Consider the following 14,392-nt stretch of genomic DNA (forward strand, 5'->3'; position numbering starts at 1 on the left):
ATACGTTTTATCTTCTTGCTAGAAGTTATATAAGACATAATACACATGACTATAATGGACTGGTTTGTTTACAGCTTTTGAGAAAAGTCAGTTACTAAAATGTGAAACCTAGTCCTATGTGATAAACTTAATATTAGTTGACGATGATGTACATTCATTTGCCAGATCTTGTCTTAGTTTAATTACAATGTAGTTCTCTCAAGTTTGGAAATCTCCGACTCTGTGATGTGTAAAATGTTAGATTCATGAAACGTAAAGACTCTCCAAAGTGTAGAAAAAAATAGTTCTGATAAGAGAATAGGTAATAGTGAAGCCAAAGGCTTATCAGTGCCTCATTCAGAGTTGTTTGTGATTGTTAGTGTGATAGCGTAATATGAGTAATGATAGATAATGCAAAGCCATTTCATGATGTCATCAAGAGTGCTACCCCAATTACAGAACTGTTCAAATTTATAATGTGGATCTTGTAGTGAAGAAGAGTTGATGCTGTTTGTTTTATTTAGTCTAAAGCCCACAAGCTCTCGAATTTAGTCCCTGTTTTCCATTAGTTGTTTTTATGATTTTGAATTTTTGTCGTGCCTCTGTACATCCTTGTATAGTAATGATTAGATCTTAGTAAAACCATAGTATCAGAGAAACAAATTTGATATGCTATTGCTGATATATCCGTACTCCCCCAGACAACAATTGCTTATTCCTGCTTAAGGTGGGTGTTAATGTTTTCTTTCTTTTTAGTTCCTATGTACACTTGACTAAAAGTGCAAGGGGATTTAATATATTCGTGCTGTGGCAATGGCAGGTGTGGCTGTTTGACAGTGTTAAAATATTTGCTCACTATTCGTTTTGGTTTAAACACCTTGTCAATACTGCATTTTCTGAGGATTTTACTGATACAACCTTAACAGTTTCTACAGATGGGAGGAAAACTTTCTCCTTAGTTCTTTTTCAATAGAAGCTGCAGACCTTTTTAGGGTGTAGTGCCCTGTTTCTCTCTTTGTCGAAGTAGCCATTTCTTCTGAAGGCAGTTTCTAAATGATACAGCTTGTCCACCAAGTACAGTGGTTCACAGGTACTAAATAAAATTAACAGCGCCAACTCTTCCCCACTACAAAATCTGAAACGTATGTTGGCATGGCTCCACGATCTTTGGCAGTGATCTGATGATGATGTCACAAACCGACCATTGCACGGTTACATATGATGAGGTAAGCTTGCCGAGCTTGTTTGAGGCTGTAACCACTTTCAAAGTCATTAAAGCCTCTGAAGACTTCCCCATAATTGGCAGACAAAATGTAATGTTGGCAGAGAATTACATCTTTGACCATCACCTAATGCTCATAAAACAAAAATTACCAATAATGCAAATACCAGCCATGAAAACTTGCAGTCTGTAATGAAAAGAACATTTTTTAAGTTTTTAATTTCTTTAAAAATGATTGACTAGTTTTGGTCAGGTTTGGGAAGCCTTAATTCACCCGATAATGGAAAATGAAACAACAAAACAGGGCATATTTACACTGGCAATACTCTGAATACTGCCACGGCATTGATTATGGGAGATCATAATGCAGAACATCAAGCTCCATAAGCCTGGCTAATTAACTGTTACAGTGGTGACTTAAAATTGGAAATAACACCTAAAGCTATACTTTTATATGTGAGAGTTAACGTTTTGATACTTACTTACTTGGGCAGCAGCTATTACAATAACTTCTCTTCTTCCGCCAAGAGCAAAGTCATTGAACAGTAGGCTACCACTTGTCACAGTTAATATTTTTGTGACTACTATTGTAAGATCTAAAGATCTATACTGATGCAAACACTCCTTACCTGCTTTATGAAAGGACACGCCAACTAGGTTAGTAAGCTTTGATGATGTGACACAGAAAACATACGTGGTAACTTGGCTGCAATGTTTTTCAATATGCAGTAAATTAGCATAATCGAGACAAATTTTTCTCTCTGGTGCATAATATTTATCACATATATTTAAGTATTTTACAGGATTAGCCACAATAAACAGTTTCCATTTACTTCGTATGGGATTTGTTATATACTGACATTGTTCAGTATACATAGATTTTTTTTCTTAATTCATAAATGATGATTTGTTTTTGTAACAGTACACTTACCTTCGCATGCAACATAAAAAGTCTTTGTAATTTATTTATTTATTTATTTATTTATTGATTACAATGAGGGCAAAGTATTTCAGTTTACTGATAAATGGGTCTTAAAAACTTTTTTTTTTATCATAGTATCTACATAGCTCTCACAGAAGTAGATAAAGCACCTGTGTCAGCAGTATGAAAGCCAGTGCCACTTTTTGCCGAAAGGTAATTTTATTGACCTGAAGGCATTGATCACTTACATGTAACTCAACTGTGTGAAAATATATGTACACATAAAACAAATGAAAGGTATTCAGCCTGAGTTATCATCAGTATTCTTTAACCTGCAGGTGTTTGGTTGTGGGACAGCTTTATGCATTAACAGCATTCATATTAGTTCACTTTAAGCAGGAGCTATTGACTGTTGATAACTTGACTTGTTTTGCATTTTTCTTTGGCAGATTGAATGCATTTGTATCAAAAATTTGCTAGTTTTAATGTTGTGTTTCTAAAACAATATGCAAGCATGGTGGTTACGTATCTAGAGCATAAAAGTGACTTGTCTGTCTTGGTGAAGCTGATAGTCCTGTCTTGTTTGTTTGGCCTAAATTGATTATCATGTCATAATAATGGACAAAGACATCAAAGCAAAGTTTGAACTGAGTGACTTTTTCAGTAGAAATTAAAAATAGTTTTCTCTCTGTATAAAGATTTCCAGTACTGGTAATATTTGCAGTGGTTGGTTTGCCTGTATTGGCATGCCTCATGATTGACTGGCTTGGCCTCTATCTTTGGAGAACCATAATATATTACTACTTCCACATCCTTTCTCCACCTGTCTAGCTGTTCCATACAGCCACTCAAATGATGTTTGCCAACATTGGCAACTCCTCACAGCCTTTGGTACATGCAATCCATCTTGTGCTGAGTGGCAGTATGTTTTGTGCATGAGCTGCGTGTTCAGTAGAAATGACACTTCTGCCTCTGCACAATGTAGCCTCGTTACTGCAAAAAATTTGCACCTACATTGAGGGAGGCTGTTGAAATTTGCAGATAATCCATTTTGTTTCCCTGCTTATTACTCCTTTTAGCAATATGTGTTATGTGACTGCTAGTAGTACACAAGTCCTCCGGAATTGTGTTCATCTTGAAATTATAGAAATCTACATAGTTCCAAAATAAGTCATCAGTAACCTCATTCATTGGTTGTAGATATTGTCTTTGACCAACCAGCTTCCCTCTCCCCATCTAGCAGAGGAAAAAGAAAGGGGAGTGGGAGTGAAATGACATGCAAAAACAATCCTTTTACCTTATTCACCATTGGCTTGCATGATGTGGGATGGTAGATTGAGTACTAAGATAGTTCAAGTACATTTCACTCATGATAAAGTAATTGTTTTAAAAATTACTTATACATATTGGCTAAATTTGAGCGTGACTGAAACAGACATTTGACTGGTTTCTTTTACTCACGCTGATTTGTTTCCTTTTACTTTCAATAAAACTAAGCATGCAGTCACTCAAGCCTTGTATTCTGGCACTGTGACAGTTTCAGTTCACTATAGAATGTGTGCCATTGTACACAATGATGATTTAGTGGACTGAAAGACAAATCTTGAAGCAAAAGCACTATGAATTTTCTGAATAACAGTCCCTACTTTCCCACCACCTCTCTTCTGAAAATCAGAAAAAAATATATATATTACTATAAATTTGTCTACAGAACTCTATGCATACATGTTAATTTTTGTTGCACGTTGTTTTTTGAGCGACGCCAGTTTTTAATGCATGTTTTGTCTGTCTGCATGCAGGGATTCGGTTTTGTAACATTCGCAAATAGTGCTGATGCGGACCGAGCACGAGAGAGGCTACACGGCACCGTGGTTGAGGGAAGAAAGATAGAGGTGTGCATGATCTCTATGATTTACAAAAGAAGTTTTCTGTGGTAGCACTCATTTTTAACTGTAACAAAATTACCTCTCTCTTCCATTCTTTTATTCCAATTTCCACAGTGCATATCCTGCTAACTTTGGATACCTTAACCACTGAAATACCATGTATTTTTCTGTCCGTCAGTCTTGCTGCGCTTCACTGCATTCCAATTCACAAGAATCGGTTTCTTCTGGGCCATGGTTAACTACACGTTTGCCTTTAAGAAGCATATTCCTAAGTTGTAAATCCGTATTAACCATTTAAATCCTATAGGGGCTCTTACTTCATTTCCCACAGCTCAGTAGGCTTCTTAATATGTTGGAGAGTTGCATTGTGTCATAGAGCAGTTTTCCTTTCAGTGTGATCTCAGGTATTTCACCTCTGCTTCTAGGCAATTATGTATTCATGAAAGCTTGTAGTTGATGACAGTGAGGGGTAGAAGCATGGAATAACTGTCTATATACAACTCTCTAAAGCTTATTGGACAAATATTTTCAGAGCCTCTATTGTGCTAGCTTTGGACTGGTTCTTTTTATTGTGTGAAGCTACTATAGAAGTGGACATCACTGCCACTTTTGTGTAAATGTTTGTAGTGGTCGGAATTTTGATGGGCGCATTAAGCTTCATTTGTGTATGTTATAGTGACACGACACATTACTTCATTTATTATTTTTATTTATGTGTGTAATAAGTATCTCCTCATCCAGACAGTACATCACCATACCAGATGGCAGGATCAGTTAATTTTGTTTTATGTTTTCGATCTTTTACAGTGGCACTTTGTACAGTTTGTCTCAAGGTTCTGCGGATAAAAACAAATAAAAAAATTCTTAAGTCGTAAATGTAGTGTAATGGAGTTGGTTTTTCAGTAATTGTTATTCATTCGAAGCTGGAAATAACATTTGCTGAAATAACCCTTAATGAAACTTTTCTATGTGATTGGGATTCTGAGAAGTGCAGTATGACTTAAATGACACCAAACAAAATATTTCTTGCTATAAACATGGCAATAATTTTGTTTGTTTGTTATCCTTAACCCCTTTTATACCTCCGTCCATATAATGGATTTCCCACTTCAAGAAAAGGGAAGAAAAGTATGTTCCCATTGCATTATGAGCCTGTAGTGTTTGTAGCTCGCATAGCAGGTGACATACTTTTCTCTGACACTACAGTTCCTACAGTTGTGTGTCTGTCAAACACGCTGCTAAAGCTGACAGCGCTGCATCTTTCCTAATCCAGTGTGTGTTTCAGTAATGTGGCAAAGCAATGTCAAAAAGCTAGTTACATGATCGTCACAGCAGTAGTTCGTGTTGCTGTAGTAGGCAAATCTGGTGGCTGGGTTTGTATCTCATGGACTGCTGAATGAAGTGTTTGGCACATTGATAGCATCAGCTCAGAAAATAATTACAAATACTTCCGAAATACATTTTTCCACTTTCCATACTGAAATGCTGTTTATTCACTAAAGCCGCAGAACTTAAAATAGTGTGCTTGGTGTCAACAGTTTTTGCACTTGCAAAGTATTTTATTCCCAAGTTAACTTGTGAAAGTACCCACTCCTTTCCACTCATCAGAATTTGTTAATGTAGCTACCCGCTTATTTTTTAATTTAGCAAGTACACGTATCTGCACTATGTAATATTTGAGTGTACATTTATAACCCTAAATGCTACAGTTATGTCTTCAGCTTGTTCTAATTGCTTCTCTCTATCACATTATTACTGTTAACCATACTTATGCAGTTTACTTCGCCATTTTGCATTTTGACATTCCTTTGCTGAGATTAATGTATTAGGTTTCATTTTAGTCCACCATATTTGTAATTAAACTTGAAGTGGCAGGTGGAGTACATATTTGATGAAATATGTGCTCCACGCGTCATTCTTTGTAATTTAAGAAATTATGTTTTTAACACAGTATATCAACATTGTATTCTACTCTTACCTCTCTAGACGGCCAATAAATAAAGTGCCGATGAAAAACTTGTTGTACGGTTTTCAACCAGAAGAGCTGTTGAGGTAAGATTAAATGGTTACTTGATGCAAGGTATTATCATTTTAAAGTACTATTTTATTTTATTTCCTCATAAAAGAGCCTGTTTCTGTTAACATAGATTTCTCTTTGCCCCAGAAAGGTATTTGTGTTTGACCCATCATCTTCTAAATGTCTCTTTCTCAGCAGAACTTTGAAGCCAAAGTAATATATTTTCTTTTTGTGTAACTAAACATCGTTATCCTTCCATCAAAGATGAAGCTGCTGTTCCAAAGTGCTTGTCTACCTAAGACAGTTAAATATAATATGGTTGACATCCACACTACGAAATGTGTCAAAACGAGTGCTGTTGAGACTTAACCTTGATTCACTGTAACATCTCGGATGTTTGTTCGTTTTTGGACCAGTGATACTCATTTCAAAATAAGTTGGATTGAAGACAGTACAGTCACTAATAACACAATTATTTACTCACTACAAAATAACTTGTATTTCGCGGGGAACTTCATCAGTATTTTAAAATCTCAATTGATTGTTTTACAGAGTTGTTGCATTACACTGATATGAAATCCAATAACTCTGCAGATCATGTAATAGGAGAGGCAGCTGGCACTTAAACATTTATTGGGCGAGTCCTTCTCCCCAGTGTCACTCCTATACGTAGGCAATGTACAAAGCCTACTTCTTGTTAGGTATTTGTCGTGACAATAAGAATGATGTATGAGACTACAAAATTATGTTGGAAGTTCTAATACATTAAAAATTTAAAGTTGGTGTCCCTGGAGGAATGGTCAGCATTCAGGTATATGACAGGAACGCTCATTTGAAGCAAAAGAGTAATGAACATAGGCTGCGAAATGTACACTTAAAGAGCTATGAGCATTTGTCGGCAGAAGATGTGTTTTATTGTAGCGAAGTCTGCCCTAACAGCTGAATGGTCAGTGCTTTGGAATGCCACGCACGGGGTCCCAGGTTGGATTCCTGGCTGAGGTGGAGATTTTTCTCACCTCAGGGACTGGGTGTTGTTCTGTCCTCATCTTCATTTCATCCCCATTGTCGACGCACAAATCACCCAATGTGGCGTCGTACTCAATAAGACTTGCACTTGGCGGCTGAACTTCCCGTCTGGGAACTCCCCGCCACTGACACCATACACTCATTTCAATTTCCATTGTAGCACAGATGAAAATGTGCTTATAGATCTTTGGGTATGCATTTTAGAGCCCATGTGTACTACAATTTTTTGCTTTGAATAATAGTTCCTGTCATATCCCTGAATAATAGCTGGTACTTCATAATTCCTGAAAACACATGCAAAATAACATACGGAATTTGTGCACATCTGAAATTAACGAACTGAGGCATATCATTGACAAACTTTCACTATTAGAATTCCTCTGATAGACAGCAATTCATCTTGTTTGATTATTCCCCCCCCTGCCCTCCCCCCCTGCCCTCCCCCCCTGCCCTCCCCCCCTGCCCTCCCCCCCTGCCCTCCCCCCCTGCCCTCCCCCCCTGCCCTCCCCCCCTGCCCTCCCCCCCTGCCCTTCCCCCCTGCCCTTCCCCCCTGCCCTTCCCCCCTGCCCTTCCCCCCTGCCCTTCCCCCCTGCCCTCCCCCCCTGCCCTCCCCCCTGCCCTCCCCCCCTGCCCTCCCCCCCTGCCCTCCCCCCCTGCCCTCCCTCTCTCTCTCTCTCTCTCTCTCTCTCTCTCTCTCTCTCTCCCACCACCACCACCACATCCTTCTGAAAACATCACAGCACAAAAATATGTCTAATATTGAAGATTATTTCTGTTGATTTAACACTTCGTTTATTTGGACGGGCAGCAATAGTGTGTGTGTGTGTGTGTGTGTGTGTGTGTGTGTGTGTGTGTGTGTGTGTACTGCAATTCGTTATGAAAATGTTGAATTTTTTTTTACGTCTTTCAGGAATTGATTGATTGTGCTGATACTTCGTTCATTGTTTTAGGCCTTATAGACAGGCAAATCTTTCAGCCATTTTGATGTATCTTCTTCTTCTGTAGTGGTCAATCCAAGGATTGGTTTGCAACAGCTACAATGGCAGCTTGTCTCCATTCTGTGCGTCTTTCAGCTTTTCTCTTCATTTCTTTATAGGTGTTACATCCCACATCTTTCACAATTTGATCCATGTACCTCAGCCGTGGTCTTCCTCTTGGTCTTTTTCCCTCGACATATCCCTCTATGATTGTGTTCAGGAGTCCTTTATGTCTTAATAGATGGCCTGTAAATTGCACTCTTCTTTTAACAATGAAACACCAGAAGCTTCTCTTCTCACCTACTCTTTCCAGAACCACTTCGTTTGTGACCTTGTCGATACATTTTATTTTGAGCATGCGTCTATAGCACCACATTTCAAAAGAATTTAGCTTCTGGTCTTCCTCTGTGCCGAGAGTCCATGTTTCACACCCATAGCATGCCACACTCCACACATAAGATTTTAAAAATCTTTTCCTGATTTCAAGGCTGATGCTCTTAGATGTTAATGTTTTTCTTGTTAAAAGCAGCCTTTGCTTGAGCTATTCTACTTCTCACTTCTGCCTTACTCCTTCCATCCCTGGTAATATTACTGCCCAGATAAGTAAATTTATCAACTTGTTCAAGCAGTTCATTGCCTACATGAACTTGAACTTTCACTTGATCTTCTTTGCCGCATGCCATTACTTTTGTTTTTGCTTTATTAATTCTCATATTCTTCACCCTTAACTTTATCCATTCTATTCAGTAGGACTACAAGATCTTCTTCACTTTCAGCCATGACAGCTATATCATCGGCATATCTTATCATATCTATTCGTTGGCCATGAAATACTACACCTGTCTGTGAATTTTCCCTTACTTTTTTCAGCGCCTCTTCAATGTATACGTTAAAGATAACAGGGGATAGTGCGCAACCTTGTCGGACACCTTTCCGTATCTGCACCTCTTCTTGTTTTGTCCGTCCACGGATAACTGCTGTCTTATTTTTGTACAGGTTCCGTATCATTTTTCTATCTTTATGGTCTATTCCTACTTTTTTGAGTACCTCAAACATCTTATCCCATTTAACATTATCAAAGGCTTTGTCTACATCTATGAAAGCTATGTATGTTTTCAGGTCCTTATCTAGTCGTTTCTCTATTATTAGTTTTAGAGCAAATATTGATTCTCTGGTTCCTCTATCTTTCCGGAATCCAAACTGGCCTTCGGAGAGTGTAGCTTCGACTTTTTGTTTTATGCATTTTAGGATAATTGAGCTTAATATTTTAGAGGCGTGCGTAACTAGGCTGAGCGTCTTATAATTTTCACATCTTGTAGCATTTGCCTTCTTTGGAATGGGCATCATAATGTTTTTCTCAAAGTCTGTAGGAATTTTACCCTGCTCGTACATGTTGAAAACAAGATTATACAACTCCTGATTCAGTTTTGCTCCTCCAGATTTCAGAAGTTCGGCTGGGATATTGTCTATACCAGGTGATTCGTTGTTTTTCAATTTTTTCAGAGCTAGTTCAAACTCTTCCTTTAATATAGGTTCACCTATGTTGTGTACATCTACTTCTGTTTCTTCTTCCATGATGTTTTCAGACAGGTCTGGTCCGCTGTACAGTTTTCCTATATATTGTTTCCATCTTATTGCAACTTCATCATCGTCATCCAACATATTGCCATTTTCATCAATCACAGCCCTACACTTATTTCTTCTGTCTCCAAAGCAATGTCTCACACATTTATAGGCCTCGTCGATATTTCCCTTGCTCATGTTGTCCTCAACTGAAATACAGAGATCATCAAGGTATTTTTCTCTTGCTTGTTTTGCCTCTGTGTTGATTCTGTTTTTCAGACTCTTGTATTTCTCTTGGTCTTCCTTCTTCACAGAATTTTTTAATTTCCTTCTTTCTTTCATCATACTTAGTAGGTCATTAGTGATCCATTCCTTCCTTTTCTCTGTCCTTTCTTTTCCTATTACTTCTTCTGCTGCTTCTAAAATACCATTTTTTATTTTTTCCCAGCTGCTTTGGATGTCATTGCAGCCCTGTGTATTTGTTTTCTTGTCTGTTTGTAGTTGATAGTGCTTCAGTGTATTTGGCAGAATTCTACAAGTTTATCCCCTCTTTCATTTCTTAATCCTAATCCAAAATTCCCTGCCACATCCTCTTCTTTACCTTCCCCAACAATGGCATTCATATCTCTCATGATGACAAGGTTTTCAGCTCCTTTAATTCTGCCAATTACTTCTTCAAGGTGGTCATACATCATGTCGATTTCATCATCCTCGTGCCTCGTAGTTGGCATGTATACTTGGATTATGATTGTGTCTCTTGGTTTTGTTTCCAATCGGACATAAATTATCCTCTCACTATGTTGAACAAATCCTTTTAGTCTTAACCCCATCTCTTTACTGAGGATAATTCCCACTCCTACAATCCCGGGATTGTCTTGTGCTTTTCCAGTGTGTATGATTCTGTAATTTTGATGTATAAGGTGAAAAAATTCATGGCCTAACACCTAATTTCGTCCCTCCCTGATACCACTGACCATTTTCAAAATTCATGGCCTAACGCCTAATTTCTTCCCTCCCTGATACCACTGACCATTTTCCAAGAAGGAATAATCAAGTATGACATTCGTTTTTCTGCTGCTATCTGAAAGTTCTCTCTCACATAGACACTTCATTAGAGAGAGATACAATTGTGATATCTTCAGCATATAAACTTCCATTGCTTATGTTATGTTAAACTGAAAACAGATTGGAGTTAATCGTCAGTTTGCTGGTATGTGTTAGTGTTAATGTTATTGTTTAGAATCAAGTTTGGTTGTCAGTGTTCATCTACAGCCACAAAACACACACACACACACCTATCATAAAATGTGACAGAGAGAGAGAGAGAGAGAGAGAGAGAGAGAGAGAGAGAGAGAGAGAGAGGAGCTCAGCTCAGTTTTAGCTGCACTAGTACAGTTCTGAAGGAGGAAGCTGTTCTAAAGTTTGGCACTACTTCGTCCCTTTCTCTCTTACACACCTTCTGACTGCTCGACACATCAGCTAGTCAGTGACTTCTTAACTTTACTCCTTTTATTACTTGAGTCCACCATGAATTTTTCATTATCAGTCTTTGACAAATTATTGCATAGGATTCTTGTAGTCAGTTACAGAATTTTCTCTCCATCTGATGTTATATGACTGGTCTTACTTTGATAGGCATAAAGAGGCATGAGTGATAAAAATTTCATTGTGTTTGGAAGTTGAAGTAAAGAAGACACTTTGTTACTAATCGTCACATTAAAAAATCATAGCATACAGAGAAACACTGCAGAATCTGCTATACACTTTTTATTTCCTAGACATTTTCTTGCAATCTAAAATTAAGTTTTGATGTATCTCAGCACTTACCTTTTACAGTCACCCCCTCCCTTAGTTCCACTATTCTCCAAGTAGGACATGACTACCCCCACCCCCCCACCCCCAAATTGTAACCAGAATGTGACACTCATAATGCTATTGAGCAGCCAACTTTCGATTGTCTTTATTTACATTACCTAAATAAATTGCTTTTTATTATTTAACTCTTCATGGTTGACTCTACTAACTATTATTAAGAACATTATGTGGAAAAACCTGACAGCTTGGAAAAATTGAAGAGCTGCATGTATTTATTTGTAAACAAATTTGCAGCTTTTATTTTTGTTTCAGTGTATCAGTTATTGTTGTGTACTGTAGAGAAATCTATCCCATTCATAATCATTATCACATAGGTAGTGCAATGTAGACAGAAATAAACATGCATTTGGTTTGGTAATAAAATTCTCAATTTCTTGTTTCACAGATAAAGTTGTCAATTTGCGATCCTCAATTAGGTCTCCTAGTGAGATCGTACTTATATTTTCTACAAAACAATAAAAGGAGTGAGTTTGACAACTAATTTGATTTTGTGATTGGATTTTGTATTGAATTAGTAAGTGTCTATAATCCATTGAGAATTGTGAAATTTTATAGTATTTCAGTATACTGTCATTCAGCAACATTGATCAGAATCAGTGCAGGAGATGGTGTTAAAATTTATATTTCTCCTTATTTCAGGTATTCTTTACTTGTTACATGTAAATTTGTGATGCGATTTAAAATGTGTATATTACTTTAAAGTGCTTCATTTTAACATTGCATTGTGTAGCCATCTGGCACTGTACAGGGGCATAGGCATACGCTAAATGTGTGTGCGTGTGCGAGCATGTCCGGCGTGCCTGGAGAAAGGATTATTTCTGAAAGCTAGCAAGTTTTCTATCTTTTTTTCTGTGCACCTGTCATTTCAGTAATGTTGGCTAACAGTGTTAGAATAATTGCACAGGCTCACCAAAGTGTGATTGTGGTAAGCAGGTTCAAATGGTTATAGAGTGCAATAATTATGCAGAACTGAATAGATTTGCACAACACGGTTGTGTGGTGAGCTGCATCAAACCAGCCTTCAGACTAGAGAGAGAGAGAGAGAGAGAGAGAGAGAGAGAGAGAGAGAGAGAGAGAGAGAGAGAGGGTGGGGGGTGGGGGGGGGGAGGAAAGAAATGGCAGGATACGCCTTAAAGTGCTCAGATAGTAACAGTTTAAGAGTGTTGTTGTTAAATATTCTTGGGCACAATCTTTAAAACTGACACACAATTAGTTCCTTTAGTCATTGCATAAGGAGGGTCGACAATAGAAGGTAGGAGGGAAGATAGATATTTGACATGAGAACATTTGTAAATTATCCCACTACAGCCAAATACGAAAACAATCATTTATCTTCACAATATACAAAACCATCACACCCAAGTCTGGTGTGAGCAAAAGAGCCACCTGTGCTTCTGAGCCTTTAATGCCGGCTTTCACTACCAGAAACGAGTTTTGAAGATGATCCCAGTGCTCTGTGCTTTCAGTCTGCTGATGCTACAGAGAAACTTTCATTTGTATACTTGAAATTTCAAGCATGACAACTGCCAGGACAGCGTTCAGTGTATTTACAAATGTGTGTAGTGCTATTCAGTTATTTGTCCTTACAAAATAGCAGTGACTATGTTGAATATGCTCCCATTCATTGTGCAGGATGGATCACCATGACTGTTTTGAAGCATAAGGGCTTTGTTAAGTCAACTGCTGAAATGTGTTGGACTAGAAAAAGTTTTCATGTATCTGCTGCAACATTCTGAAGCTTGTGTGAAACAGATACTCTGCATACTGCTTGTTCCATATTGAATTATTTTTGGTAGAGGCTTGTTCACAACGTTCCATTCTTGGTTGTAGCATTGTTGACAGGCACATAAGATTGTAATTATTATCAAACCTTGGAGGCCTATGCTCTTCACAAAACGTTTTTCCTAAGCCATTTGCACACTGCAGGCCCAATTCACTGAACAATATGGGGTAGGAGCAATAGTTGTTGATCAGTTGCAAATAGAATACATTTAATGACTGCTGGGTGCTTGCGAGGCAGTAGAACAGTTTACACACAGCATTTAGATTCAGATAAAATACCTTTTACATCTTACTTTCCGGTGTGGAGAATGGCTTCATCATGAGCTGGTCAGGGGCAGAGGAAGCTCATATATAGCATGAAACGTTACCTTAGCTGCCGGCCTTTTTACATACTCCTATTCCTCTTTCTTGCATTTTTTGTGTATGCTTAAATGTACATAAAAGTTTCAAGTACTAAAAGTGTTTTCACTTACACTAAACTGTGTTTCCCCACAATATTTGTTTCATAATTGCCATACAGTGACTAGACAAACTAAACTGCGTACATATTATTACTCTGCAGTCTCAAGACTAAATTTAAAAAATGTTGGCAAGGATGTGAATTTTAAGCCTATTTTAATAATCACTGTGTATATTATTCTTCAACTTTTTTAAAAAGAAAACATTCATGGGAGTCTGGTGTACATTCTTGCCATTAACAGGTTTCATCAATGAGCCTGCTACTAGGATGAAACGGTGAACACAATCTCTATCAAAAATTTACTCTCACACAAGACAGACTTGCCTTTCATATTGATGTAAAGTCACGTTTTGTGTTGTCATCACTGCTAATTCGTCTCACAACAGTGTGGTTGTTTATCCTGATGCAAGTCTGTCATTGGAAGCCACTTTGGGACCTTATGTGTCAATATCCTTAGCCTGAATGAGAGCTAAGCAGTCTGTACTTTCCATCAACTAGAAGGGTAATGTTATTAGCACCACACAATCACAATCTGTTCCCAATTATTTCTGCTCTGGTTATCATGTTTTCTTTTAATGTACACACTGCCCTTTGAAACACAAGGTGCAACTGCAACACTGCATGATACCCTTTTCAATGTGAAAATTAATTCTATGATTTTTTTTTCTGTCTTTGTAATGTCC

At 37.8% G+C, this 14,392-nt stretch overlaps 1 protein-coding gene across 10 annotated transcripts in view; it reads left to right on the forward strand.

Moving 5' to 3' along the window:
* The window catches only part of LOC126259353 (RNA binding protein fox-1 homolog 3-like), a 456,111-nt gene that overhangs the window by 363,831 nt on the left and 77,888 nt on the right, over window positions 1–14,392 (forward strand). For all 10 annotated transcript variants that reach the window (XM_049956084.1, XM_049956093.1, XM_049956134.1 and 7 more), the window contains one exon: window positions 3,923–4,015. In XM_049956084.1, coding sequence (XP_049812041.1) covers window positions 3,923–4,015 — 93 coding nt within the window. The remainder of the gene's footprint in view (window positions 1–3,922; window positions 4,016–14,392) is intronic.

This window comes from Schistocerca nitens, chromosome 1, assembly GCF_023898315.1.
Source record: "Schistocerca nitens isolate TAMUIC-IGC-003100 chromosome 1, iqSchNite1.1, whole genome shotgun sequence".
Taxonomy (NCBI): Eukaryota; Metazoa; Arthropoda; class Insecta; order Orthoptera; family Acrididae; genus Schistocerca; species Schistocerca nitens.